Here is a 14,548-nt window from a genome sequence, read left to right as displayed (position 1 = left end):
CTACTAGAAGATATTAGCAAGGTAAGAATCTAATCTCTCTTTATTGCAATTCAGTACACTTCTGGGTATGTGTGATAAGGAGGTCTGAAGGCTCAAACTGGTGCAGAATGCTGAAATTGCTTCTAGGTGGCCAAAAGTTTGTTCATGTGACCCTTTTTTCCAGCAGAAGAACTGGTTGCCAATTAATTTTTGGTTAAGTATAAGAGATTGATACTGGTATTTCATGCTCTTAGCTACCTTTCCATCTTTTCTATCTTGTCGTATACGGACATATATTTCCCACATGAGTTCTACATTCATCGCAGCAGTCTGTTACAGGTACCATCAGCCCATCGGGTTCCTACTGCCACATTTTGGGGTACATTGTGGTCAGTGGTGGGTCCCATGCTCTGGAACCAATTGCCCGAGGGGTTGCGGTCTATACTGACTTTATCAGTGTTTAAACGATAGCTTAAATCCCCATTTATTTTGTGAAGCCTTGCCCAAGTTAGTAGTTTCTTAGTGCTAGGTTCTGTCTGGGACAGTTGATCTGGTGGTCTGGGAGCATTGGGATTCAAAATTGCAATCTTTACTTTTCTATTATTGTATGGAGTTCTTTATTTTAGATTTATATTGTAACTGCTTGTATGGACATTTTTCCTTAAGCGGATAAACAAATGTAATAAATCTGAACCACAGGTAAGAACTTGGAGGCAGTTATCAGTGGTCTTTAGTGAGGGACATCTGGCATCATTCCCTCAGTGGAGGCTGGTTCCAGCTGATTGGAAAGACCAAAGGGGCAGGAGGAAAACTATGCAGTAGCAGTTCAAGACAAGTTACATTTAGATATTGTAAGCATTTACCAGTTAATTTCAAAAGGATCTTTTATACTGCTAGACTCAACAATTATCCTTTTCTGTTTCTGTGCAGTTGGAATGAATGGTTAAAACTGCCAGTGAAATATTCTGACTTGCCAAGAAGTTCCCAGATTGCTTTAACAATTTGGGATGTATATGGACCTGGTAGAGCAGTTCCTGTAGGAGGAACAACCGTTTCACTGTTTGGAAAATATGGGTAAGCATTTTAATTTTTTGTTCTTCATATTTACACTTGTCAAAATTATTTGTATTTAATTTACACAGAATTGTGTGTAAGAAAAGAGGATACGGGGAGCATCAAATTTAATAAAATATGGACTTGTATCTTGGATACAGAGGAATGTTTAGATCAGGCTTGTCCAAGTTCAGTCCTTGAGGGTTGCAAATTTTGCCAAGTTTTCCCTAATGATTTACATGCCCCATTAACTTCTTAGCATGCAAATCTCTTTCATACTTTTTTATTGCCAGGGCAGAGAATGGATGGAGTTTGCAGGTATCCATGTAATGTTCAAATACATTAATTTACACACACATTTGCAAACTTGTATGTTGAGCTCTCAAATAGGTTTAAATGTCTGCATTTGCAGTTAGGTTAGTACCAGTAGTTAGAGGAATATTTTTTATTTATTTTTTGCTTGGTAAGGGAATTTAAAACTGACAGTTTGAAAAGCTGGTTCTGGACAAAATCAAGAACTAATTTCTAGAATTTTGAGCTATTTTACAGGGAAATACTTTTAAAACCAATAGGAGGAAATATTTTTTCACTTGGAGAATAGTTAAGCTCTGGAACATGTTGCCAAAGGTTGTGGTAAGAGTGGAAAGCGTAGCTGGTTTTAAGAAGAGTTTGGATAATTTCCTGGAGGAAAAGTCCATAGTCTGTTATTGAGAGAGACATGGGAGAAGCCACTGCTTGCCCTGGATCAGTAGCATGGAATGCTGCTACTCTTTGGGTTTTGGCCAGGTGACTTGGATTGGCCACCTTGAGAATGGGCTACTGGGATTGATGGACCATTGGTCTGACTCAGTAAGGCTATTCTTATGCTCTTATTTTAATCAGGGAGTACAGTAGGAATACACTGGATAAGTAGGTAGAAATTCCCTGTGGAAAGGGGAAAAGGATAGTGATAGGAGTGTACTACTGTCCGCATGGTCCGGATGAACAGACAGATGCTGAAATGTGATCAGATATCAGGGAAAGTAACACAATATTAATGAGCTGTTTCAACTAATAATTTAATAATGAAGATGGAGCATGAAAAATCACTAATATATTTTACATATGCTCCATTTGCATCTCAGAACCCCTCACAAAAGCCCCCAACTCAAGGAACCAAACCCCTAAAGCTGTTCAAAACACAAAACTCACTTTTAAATCTATTTACCTTTTTATTCAAATCCTCCAACTTCTCCTGATATACAGTAATTCTGTATTTGATAAGATAGCCAACTCACTCGCATTTCTGTTGCTCTGTCTGTATTCTTGGCTGTGTTTTTAATCAAGAGTAACATTAAATCAAGTGAGCAACAATTCAATATTTTATTCCATTGTTCAATAAATGTTGCATCGCCATCAAATAACCTAGTAGCTCATGTCATCCTCAATCCCCTAGGGATAATTTACAATAATCAACCAAGGATGCGCTATGCCGTTCCAACCTAATCAAATCTTTCCTCATTTTCAGTATTTCCTGCCATTTCCCTCTATCTTTGGGTGGCTCTATATCCATCCCCAAAGAGGGTGATGTTAATAACTCTGCTCTTTGGCCCTCTATGAACCCTGGCCCATTACTACTATTACTTATCACTTATATAGCGCTGAAAGGCATTCACAGCGCTTCACATTTTGACATTTATGGGCAGTCCCTGCTCGGAAGAGCTTACAATCTAACTTGGACAGACAGACATGACATAGAGGGTAGGTGATGCAAAACCCAAGGTGAGAGGAGTCGGGAGTCGAAAGCACTGTCAAAGAGGTGGGCTTTTAAAACGGGCCTTGATCACTGCCAGAGACAGAGCCCGCCTTAGGGAAACAGAAACCCGAGGTACAACTATACGATGGGAGGGATGTTATTAAATGAGTACCCAAGAAAGAGACTTGGGGGTATTGATGGACATGACAATGAAGCCGACGGCACAGTGCGCAGCGGCCACTAAGAAGGCAAACAGAATGCTAGGCATAATCAAGAAGGGTATTGCAACCAGAATGAAAGAAGTTATCCTGCCATTGTATCGGGCGATGGTGCGTCCGCATCTGGAGTACTGCGTCCAGTATTGGTCGCCGTACCTTAAGAAGGACATGGCATTACTCGAGAGGGTTCAGAGGAGAGCGACGTGTCTGATAAAGGGGATGGAAAACCTTTCATACGCTGAGAGATTGGAGAAACTGGGTCTTTTTTCCCTGGAGAAGAGGATACTTAGAGGGGATATGATAGAGACTTACAAGATCATGAAGGGCATAGAGAGAGTAGAGAGGGACAGATTCTTTTTCAAAGAACAAGAGGGCATTCAGAAAAGTTGAAAGGGGACAGATTCAAAACGAATGCTAGGAAGTTATTCTTTACCCAACGTGTGGTGGACACCTGGAATGCGCTTCCAGAGGACGTAATAGGGCAGAGAACGGTACTGGGGTTCAAGAAAGGATTGGACAATTTCCTGCTGGAAAAGGGGATAGAGGGGTATAGATAGAGGATTACTGCACAGGTCCTGGACCTGTTGGTCCGCCACGTGAGCGGACTGCTGAGCACAATGGACCTCAGGTTTGACTCAGCAGAGGCATTGCTTATGTTCTTAAGTTATGTTAGGGATTCGGGCAGCTTATTCCAAGCATATGGTGCAACAAGGCAGAAGGGACAGTGTCTGGAGTTGGCAGTGGCAGAGAAGGGCACAGCTAGGAGGGACTTACCAGCTGAGCAGAGCTCACAGGTGTGTGTGTGTGTGTGTGTTTTATAGAAGGAGATAAGTGAAGAGAGATGGTGAGGGACAGCTGAGTGAGTGCATTTCTCCATTGTTGTGCCATACTTAATTTTCCCATTTTTGTAAAACCACTAATTTAATAATGAAGATGGAGTATGAAAAATCATTAATAAATTTTACACATGCTCCATATGCATGTCAGAACCCCTCTCAAAAGTCCCCAGCTCAGGGAATCAAACCCCTAAAGCTATTCAAAACACAAAATAAAAAACAAAACACAAATTGGAGAAGAATCTCAGTTGTGCTTCATAGGTAAAAATAAACCACCACTTTTTCCATTCATCTCCTTTCAAATTTTATGCCAGCACCATAAACTGGACTTCATAGAATTAATTCAGTAGTAATTATGCACAATCCATACATAGTTGAAATTGCACCACAGTGCATTGAATTAAACTTCATAGTAAAGGCGAATGAATGAAACTAGGACATTAGCTGCAGTAACCTCCTCGCGATTTTGATTCCAAGCAGACTTCATACAGGAACCCGAGCTATAGCTAAATGATTCAGGGTTCCATGTTAGGAGTCACTGCCCAGGAAAAGAATTTAGGTGTTGTCGTTGAGGATACATTGAAACCCTCGGTTCAGTGTGTGGCAGCAGCTAAGAAAGCAAATAGAATGTTAGGAATTATCAGGAAAGGAATGGAAAACAAAGATGAAAATGTTATAATGCCTTTGTATTCTATGATATGGCCACACCTCTAATACTATGTGCAATTCTGGTTGCTGAATCTCAAAAATGATGTAGCGAAATTAGAAAAGGTTCAGAGAAAGGTGGTGAAAATGATAAAAGGGATGTGACAACTTCACTATTAGGAAAAGCTAGAGAGGCTTGGCCTTTTCGTCCTGGAGAATAGACAGCTCAGGGGTGATTTGATACAGGTCTCTAAACACTGAGTGGAATGGAAAGGGGTAGATATGAATCCTTGTTTACTATTTCCAAAAATACTAAGACTAGGGGGCATGTGATGACGCTCCTCTCTCTCACTCCTCTTTCTCTCCCCTCTTACCTCTCTTTACAGTCTCCTTGAGCCTGTATAGATATGAGCGACGCACAAATAGAAGATTAGATTAACAGATTTAAAACAGACTGGAGAAAATTTATTCACACAATGTATAATTAAACTCTGGAATTCGTTGCCGGATAGTGTGGTGAAATTGGTTAGCTTAGCAGGGTTTAAAAAAAGGTTTGGATAATTTTCTAAAAAGAGAAGTCCATAGGCTATAATTGAAATGGCTTGGGGAAATCCATTGCTTATTCCTAGGATAAGCAGCATAAAATCTCTTTTACTAATTGGGATCTAGCTAGGTACTTGGGACCTTGGTTGGCCACTATTGGAAATAGGATGCTGGGTTTGATGGACCTTCGGTCTGTCCCAGTATGGCAATTCTTATGTTCTTATCAAGCCATCCATATGGAAGCATGGAAAGATACATGGTATAGAACCACAAGAAAGGACTTAAGTACAATACGTAGGATACGTGATATAACTATTTAGGTTTAAGGTCATAGAGTTGCCATATCAGGACTTCCAAAAATCCATCAAGCCCAGTATCCTGTTTTCAACTGTGACCAACCCAGGTCAGAAGTACCTGGCAAGATCCCAAGGAGTAAAACAGATTTATGCTGCTTATTCTAGGAATAAGCAATGGATTTCCCTAAAGCAGGGGTGCCCAAAACGTCGATCGCGATCTACTGGTCGATCGCAAAGGCAATGCCGGTAGATTGCTGAGCCAGTCTTCTCCCTAGTGTCTAGCATCTTTTAGCCGGGCACTCTGCCCAGCTAATTTAGGTGAGCGCCCAGCTGTCTTACTCAGATGACATGCTTCCCCTTCAACGTCCTCCGTTCTTCACTCTGGACCCATCACATATGAAAGTTAATTACGGCAGCCTGCAGAACAAACGTAGCAGGCTGCAGTTGGTCTCTGTAGCACGTTCCCTCTGCCACAGTCCCGCCCCTGACATTACAGGAGGTGTGGGACCGCGGCAGAGAGAACATGCTACAGAGGCCAACGGCTACCTGCTACGTTTGCTCTGCAGGCTGCCGTAATTAACTTTCAGCTATGGTAGTTAGGCCCAGAGGGAAGAATGGAGATGAGGACAGTTTGAAGATAAACTGAGAGAGTAAGTCTGTACCCTCATCCATCCTCTTGTTGAAACATAGCATTTAGGGAAATACTCCTCCCAGTAAGGCCCCCAGAGTGCCTTCCCAGCTGCCTGTGGCATCCGTTTGCTGAGCACTTTAAAATGTATTCATTTTAAGTTTGCTACTGTTTTGTCTAGTTTCAGAGGCATAAAGGGTAATTAGTTGAAGTTGCAATCAAGAGGTAAGGCTGTGCCCATAGCGAGGGCCCCGGTGGGATGGGGGTTGCCTTTAAAGATGCTGAATCGGGGGGGGGGGGGGGGGGAGAGACAAAAGGACCTTAAGGAGGGGAGGGGGAAAGCAGCTTTGAACCAAAAGGGAGGGGGACAACAGATCCTGGACTATCAGAGTGGTTAGAGAGGGGAAACATCCCAAACCAAGGAAAGAGAAGTGCCAGGCTCTGGGGAAGGGGAAGACAGAGTGAGAGACAAAGACCTTGACCAAAGGTGGGAGGACTCAAAATGTTAGCAGAAGGAAGATAGAGAGAAGGAGAAACCTGAAACAAAGGAGAGGCAGAAGAGAGGGGGGCAGATGTTGGGATATGGAAGGTGCAGACAGAGGAGGAGAGACCCTGAGGAAGAACAGAGAAATGCATGATCATAACAGAAGAGAGAGAGAGAGGGAGACATGTTGCCAATAGGGGTGGAGGAGAGAGGAAGAAAAGTTGGACTCCCGGAGGGACAGAGAGAGATGTTGGTTAGGGAATGGAACGAGGTCTGGAGGACAGAAGAGGTGCACAGTATATATAATAAATAAATATGGGGGGGGTCTTACTAAGGCGTGCTAGCCAATTTAGCTCGGGCTAAATGCTAATGCGTCCAAAGAATATAATGGGCGCATTAGCACTTAGCGCTCGCTAAATCGGCTAACGCACCTTTAGTAAAAGAGGGGGGTATATGTTTAGTGTTTTTATTGTTTGTAGATCATTTTGACTTGGTCATTTTAAAAGTAGCTCGCAAGCCCAAAAAGTGTGGGCACCCCTTCCCTAAAGCATCTTAGCAATGGCTTATGGACTTTTATTTTAGGAAATTATCTAAACTTTTTTAAGCCCTGCTAAGCTAACTGCTTTCACCACATTCTCTAGCAACAAATTCCAAAGTTTAATTACCTTTTTGAATGAAGAGAGGTTTTGTTCCCCCCCCCCCCCCAGTTTGTTTTAAATCTACTACTTAGTAGCTTCTTCATATGCCCCCTAGTCCTAGTATTTTTGGGAAACCCAGATAAGGTAGAGTAAAAAGAGTTAGAAAAGTAGGGAATTAATTTAAAGAAGGTTGTGTATGAAGTCAGAAAGGTACATGAATATAATCTTAGCTGGGTTAAGAGTGGATAAACAAGTCCTGCTATAGTATAGGCAAACTAGCATTAGTTCCAACCACTCCTCAAATATCCACTCCTCAAATATGGCCTGCTTGATAGGATGGAAGGCCCACCTTGAATCCTATTTTGGAATTAAGCAAAGGAACACTTAGGAAATACTGTAGCCTTGTCAAAAAGTTTTACTGTTGGCGCTAACTAAAAGAGGATTTTATGGCCTGAATGCCCTAAAGACTCTTTCCCTACTATGAAGCATGGTAATGGCAGTATCATGTTATGTAGGCTTTTCCTATCTTCACAGACTGGGGTGACAAGTAGAGAAAGGCACAGAAAATCTTTGAAGAAAAGTTGTTGCTACCCTCTAAAAGAAAACTGGAACAGAAGTTCTCCATCCAGCATCATCATGAAGGAAAAGGAAATGGCAAAGATTAGGAGGGAAAATGGAAAAATTAGCCTAAAGGGAAGAAATGGAGAGAAACGGGGGAGAAAATCAAGAAAAAAAAACTATTAAATCAACACAAGGGAGTTGAAATAAACCCTCCTTTTCTTGGAATCTGTGCATTTTGGGGGTTGAGATTGAAATTGATTACTTGGGAGGATAGAGAGAATGAGAGCAATTGACTTGAAACAAGAGTGGAGAGAAGTAATGCTGCCCGATTCAGGGAAAACAAAATTGATTTCACCCATTGAATTGATTTTTCGATTCAGTTCACTTTTCCTGCCCAATCAGATGTTCTTTTCAAACGTCTTGGCAGGGTTTATTTTGTAGCCTCTTCACCTGCCCCCCCCCCCACCTCTCCCCCCACACACACATTTGCCCTCTCCAACCCCACACTGGTGCTGTGGTGTAAACAAAAAAGACTTTCCCTCTCTCTCTCTATCTGTTAGGTCCTAGCTCAAGCTCACAGTCTAACACCAGTTCTGGCAGGATATATATTTCAAATCTAACATATTGTAATTAAAAATAGAAAATTCTTTTTTTCTACCTTTTTGTTGTCTGGTCATTTTATTATTCAAATCATGTTGATCCCAGGCTCTGGTTTCTGTTTGTCTTCTGTTAATTGCTGGGCAGGGTCTCCTGCCCATTTGTCGTCTTTCTCCGTGCTCACCATCCATCTTCCATTTCTGTACCTTCCCTTCCACTGCCATGTCCAACATTTCTGGAGCAGCATTTCCAATTCTCCGCTTTCCCCTTTGGCCTTGCCATGTCGCCTCACACCTTTACCAAGGGTGATGGTTATGATAGCAGTGTACCTGCACAAGGCAAAGCTCCAAGTGCACACATATTTGGACGATTGGCTCATCAGGGCCTTGTCCAAGGAAGAGGGTGAACTGGTAGTCTCGAGAGTGGTTCAGCTCCTATAGGACTTTGGGATGGATAGTCAACTTCAAGAAGAGTCACTTAGAACTGACCCAGCACTTGGAGTATCTTGGAGTTCTGTTTGACACATATGTGGGCCAGGGTTTTCTTCCAGAGCCATGTAGACAGAGGCTGTAGAAGCAGATATCAGACTTGCTACTGAGTCTGGCTCCGGCAACATGGCATTATATGCAGCTCTTGACGTCGATGGTGGCAGTCATAGAGGTGGTCCCTTGGACCAGGGCACACATGAAACCTATTCAGTACTAACTCCTATCCCGCTGGCTTCCTCAGACAAACTGCTTCTGTGGACATTGGAAGCGAGGAACAGCTTATAGTGGTGACTGCAGATAGCTTCCCTCTCAAAGGGCATGCCATTCTGTATAGCCTCCTGGAAGATCGTAATGACCGATGCCAGACTTTATGGTTTTGGGGGGGGTCACTGCAATGGTCACACAGTTCAGGGTTGTTGGTTACTGACCCAGCAAAAGTGGTCCATAAATTGCCTGGAAGTCCCTGGAAAACATGGCAGTTGGGGTCTTCTCAAACAATGCAGTGGTGGTAACCTACGTCAGTCTCTGGTCAAGGAAGACTGGATTCAAGTCACCTCCAAGAATAACATGATCAGAGTCTAGGGAAGTTAAAACTTGAGATGTCATGAAAAAAAGGAAATATCGGATATATTTGGACCTTAAATGTTGAACAAAATACTTTTGTTGTGATACTTGAATGGTAGCTAGTACCCAGTGCTCCTTACTGTCTTGGAAGTGAGATAAAATGGTACAATTCAAGCTGTTGGCAAGCAGAATGGCAGCTCCAAACCTACCAGTGTTTGCCACCGAGAAAAAACTGTGTGAGACCCAATCTCATTTAAGTTTAAGGGATTTTGCAGTATTTAGTTTGGTTTCTTGTTAAAAAAACAACAAAAACCAAAAACCACAACTGGCATTTTTCTGTTTAAAATATAAAAGAATCTCTTTACATTTAATAGGACTGTTAATGCCTTTGGCATTAATCGAAAGCAATTTAAGCAACGTCATTGAAAAAGATATCTAGTGGACGAATCGGAGATGCCTTAATAAGACTTGCATCTATATGAAGCTACGGAAAACAGGAAAGCACATGTATTCAAAAATCTTCTGTTTGGAATATCCTCCTGAGAAACCGTTGCGAATGCCAAATAAGCCTCATGCGCACACACTCTAATACAACTCCTTCCATCCAAACATTCACACTAACGCTTCTCATCCCGTGAAGCACATAGGCCATCTGGGAGCCCAGAATAGGAGATGAAGGAGCTCAAATCCTCATCAGCCTATTAAGCATACCTTGATATATAATGAATGTATAAACACACACCCATAGGTAACAATCACAGTGAACAACACATTAAAGTTTAACATTATCATTGCTGAATAAATCTGCTGATTTGGTGAGAGGCGTCAATCTTTCAAAGAGTCCATATTATCTTATGATTGTCTTTTACAAATTTTTTTTTTAATATTTTTTTTTTATATTCCCTTAGGATAAAGATACATGAGAAGTAACTTACTAAATAACAGCATTATATTTTTATATGCTTTCCTGTTTTGCAATGTCATACTGCTGTCATTCATAGAAAAATGCAGTGAGATAAAGGCTGCAATTTGATTTTATTTTCATTTATGGTTTGAGAAATGTGAACCACACATTCTATCCGGTATTTTCTCCCTTGCTATCATAGTTACTGAGTGAAAAATAGTCTTGAAAAAAATTACCTTTTTTTTTCTTCTAAAATGCTCAGATTCATTTGTATTATCTTTTGTGGTGTAAATGGAAAGACAGTGGCTCTTTATAAATCATCCAGACACTTTTCCTAAAGTGTGAAATTTCATGCCATTCTAAGGATAGATTTTTGTCCTTGTGAAGTTTATTAAACCCTTTAGGTGCCATTGATCGATGGAATAGAGGAATATCAGTCTTTTGTTCTCTTTAGGTTCAAAATTAACTTCTCACAGCATTTCTGTTTTTTGAACACTTTTGTTTGTTACTTTAGTTTTATTTATCCAGTCATAAAACTCATTCTTAAGTGGGTGAGGGAGAACAGAACTATTTGTCTCAAAGGAATATAGGCAAGTACAATGGTTTACTTACAATGTGACACCATTGTGTGTTCGTTTCCCCTTCCTCTGTTCACCTGTATGTCTGTGTGGGTGACTCAGTGGGGAGATGGATTGGTGAAGAGTCAATTGTAAGGTTGTGGTGTATGTTAGTAGCAGTATTCATCACAAACAAAAACTTGTGTTTCCCCGAAAATAAGCCCTAGCATGATTTTCAGTGTAGGTCTTAATATAAGCCCTAGTCGCCGGCATTAGCAGCGCTTCCCACCCCTGACCTGACCCATTTCTCTCTCCCATATGAAATGCGAGACCAAAATAAATACCTTATAACAAACCGGCAGCCTCGGCAGCAATCTAGACAGGCTGCTTTGTGGCCTTTTATCGCCCGGGGTTCCTCTGCCGCGTTGCTTATTATGTCATCAGAAATGCGGCAGAGGAACTCCGGGCAATAGAAGGCTGTGAAGCAGCCTGTGAAGATTGCTGCCGGTTTGTTATAAGATATTTATTTTGGTCTCGCAGTTCGGATAGGAGGGAGAGATAGATTGGTGGGGGGGGGGGGCACAGCAGGGGGATAGAAAAATGCTACATGGGGGGATAGGAGGAAGAGAGGGATAGAAGCTGCAAGGGTTCTGCTGTACAAGGGATGAGAGGGAGGGATAGAAAGATACTGCACAAGGGGATGGGTGAGAGGGGAGAAAAGACGCACAGGTGGAGGAGAGAAAGGAAATAGGAAGAATTGGGGTGGAGGAGAGGAAGGGAGAGATGATCATTGTACATGAAAAAAATAAGACATCCCCGAAAATAAGACCTAGTGCTTTTTTTGGGCTCAAAATTAATATGACAGTGTCTTATTTTCGGGGAAACACGGTATATGTGAAGTGTATGTGTACAGTGTGTGTAAGTATGTTAAGGATTACAAGATCAACAGAATAAAATGAAGAAATTAATATAATCTGAGGGAGTATGTGCAGAACTGAAGGTCAGGGCATGTGAAAAGCCGTTTTATTGTTAAGCCTGTGTTTTAAGAGAGGAAGCCATATGGATAGACAGGCACCCAAGGAGGAGATGAGCAAAGATGAAGGGTTTCCTTTCGAATGTTTGAAATCTAATTTGTAAAAGCAGATGTGGAGACATGTCTCTCTTTGCCTTTGCTGTAAGTATATGTGTGGTGTGTGTATGTATGTATGTATATGTATACACACACACACAACACATATACTTACAGGTTTGACTGTGTGTGTATGTATGTATGTATGTTTGTGTGTATATGTATATATATATATGTATATATATATATATATATGTGTGGGTGTGTATATATACACATACATATATATACACGTATATACACATATATATACACGTATATACACATATATATACACGTATATACACATACATATATATACACGTATATACACACATATATATACACGTATATACACACATATATATATACACGTATATACACATATATATATATACACGTATATACATATATATACACGTATATACACACATATATATACACGTATATACACATATATATATACACGTATATACACATATATATATATACACGTATATACACATATATATATACACGTATATACACACATATATATACACGTATATACACACATATATACACACGTATATACACACATATATACACACGTATATACACACATATATACACGTATATACACACATATATATACACGTATATACACACATATATACACACGTATATACACACATATATACACACGTATATACACATATATATACACGTATATACACACATATATACACACGTATATACACATATATATACACACGTATATACACACGTATATACACGTATATACACATATATATATACACGTATATACACACGTATATACACACGTATATACACATATATATATACACGTATATACACACGTATATACACACGTATATACACATATATATATACACGTATATACACACGTATATACACACGTATATACACGTATATACACACACACACGTATATACACACACACACGTATATACACACACACACGTATATACACACACACACGTATATACATACACACACGTATATACATACACACACGTATATACATACACACACGTATATACACGTGTATACACACACGTGTATACACGTGTATACACGTATACACGTGTATACATGTATGCACGTGTATACACATATATATACCCACTAGGTAACAGCGATCACAACATGATCCAGTGCAGGCTTGAAATTGGATCATCAAAGGGGAAAAGAACCACAACGACGGCACTCAACTTCAAAAAAGGAAATTATGATGCCATGAGAAAAATGGTGGGAAAGAAGCTCAAAAGCAACATAGGGAAGACGGAATCCGTAGAAAAGGCCTGGACCTTATTCAAGGAGACTGTGCACGAAGCACAAAGCATATGCATCCCCAAGTTCAGAAAAGGGTGCAAAAAAAATAGAACAAAAAACCCAGTGTGGATAACAAGTGCAGTAAAGAAGGCGATAAGCGACAAGAAAGCATCGTTCAGAAAATGGAAAAAAGACCAAACAGAGGAGAACCAAAAAGGGCACAAAGAACACCAGAAAGAGTGTCACCGAGTGGTTAGAAAAGCAAAAAGAGAATACGAAGAGAGACTGGCAAAGGAAGCAACAAACTTCAAGTCGTTCTTCAGATACGTCAAGGGGAAGCAACCGGCGAGAGAAGAAGTGGGACCATTGGACGATGGAGACAGAAAGGGAGTTGTAAAAGAAGAGAAAGAGATAGCTGACAGGTTAAATGAGTTCTTCACGTCAGTCTTCACGATGGAGAATATAACCACCATTCCGGAACCCGAAGAGATCGTAATAGGAGACCAAGACGATAAGCTGGTCGATTTAGAGGTAAGCCAAGAGGATGTACTCAAGCAGATCGACAGACTAAAGAGCGACAAATCGCCGGGTCCGGATGGCATTCACCCAAGGGTACTCAAGGAATTAAAAGACGTAATAGCGGAGCCACTTCGACAGATATGCAACCTATCCTTAAAAACCGGAGAGATCTCGGAGGATTGGAAAATAGCAAATGTCACGCCCATCTTCAAGAAGGGCGCAAGGGGGGACCCGGGAAACTACAGGCCGGTGAGCCTGACCTCAGTCCCGGGAAAGATGATGGAGGCACTGATTAAAGACAGCATCTATGAGCACATCGAAAAAAATGGGCAGCTAAAACCGAGTCAACATGGCTTCTGTAAGGGTAGGTCATGCCTCACAAACTTATTGTACTTCTTTGAGGGAGTGAACAGCCAGGTGGATAAAGGGGAATCTATAGACATCATTTACCTTGATTTCCAAAAAGCCTTCGACAAGGTGCCACATGAGAGACTGCTTAAAAAGATATGGAACCACGGGGTACAAGGGGAGGTCCACCGATGGATCAAAAACTGGCTGGCAAACAGGAAGCAGAGGGTTGGCGTAAAGGGCCACTACTCAGACTGGAAAGGGGTCACAAGCGGAGTTCCGCAGGGGTCAGTGCTGGGACCGCTCCTGTTCAATATCTACATAAACGACCTAGAGGCGGGAACCACGTGTGAGGTCATTAAATTTGCAGATGACACCAAACTATACAGCAGGGCTCAAACTAGGGAAGACTGCGAAGATCTTCAAAAGGATCTAACACAGCTGGAAAAGTGGGCCGAAAAATGGCAGATGAGCTTCAACGTGGGGAAATGCAAGGTCATGCACGTGGGGAAAAAGAACGCGATGTTCACATACAAAATGGGGGGAACACC

At 41.2% G+C, this 14,548-nt stretch overlaps 1 protein-coding gene across 1 annotated transcript in view; it reads left to right on the top strand.

The window, feature by feature from the left end:
• Positions 1-14,548, top strand: part of PIK3C3 (phosphatidylinositol 3-kinase catalytic subunit type 3) — a 329,375-nt gene that overhangs the window by 34,614 nt on the left and 280,213 nt on the right. Inside the window, exon 3 of the mRNA XM_033935321.1 lies at positions 910-1,053. Within this exon, the coding sequence (XP_033791212.1) occupies positions 910-1,053 (144 nt within the window). The remainder of the gene's footprint in view (positions 1-909; positions 1,054-14,548) is intronic.

Source organism: Geotrypetes seraphini, chromosome 1 (assembly GCF_902459505.1).
Source record: "Geotrypetes seraphini chromosome 1, aGeoSer1.1, whole genome shotgun sequence".
Classification (NCBI taxonomy): Eukaryota; Metazoa; Chordata; class Amphibia; order Gymnophiona; family Dermophiidae; genus Geotrypetes; species Geotrypetes seraphini.
Note: the sequence above shows the minus strand (reverse complement) of the source record. Positions and strands in the feature narration are given on the sequence as shown.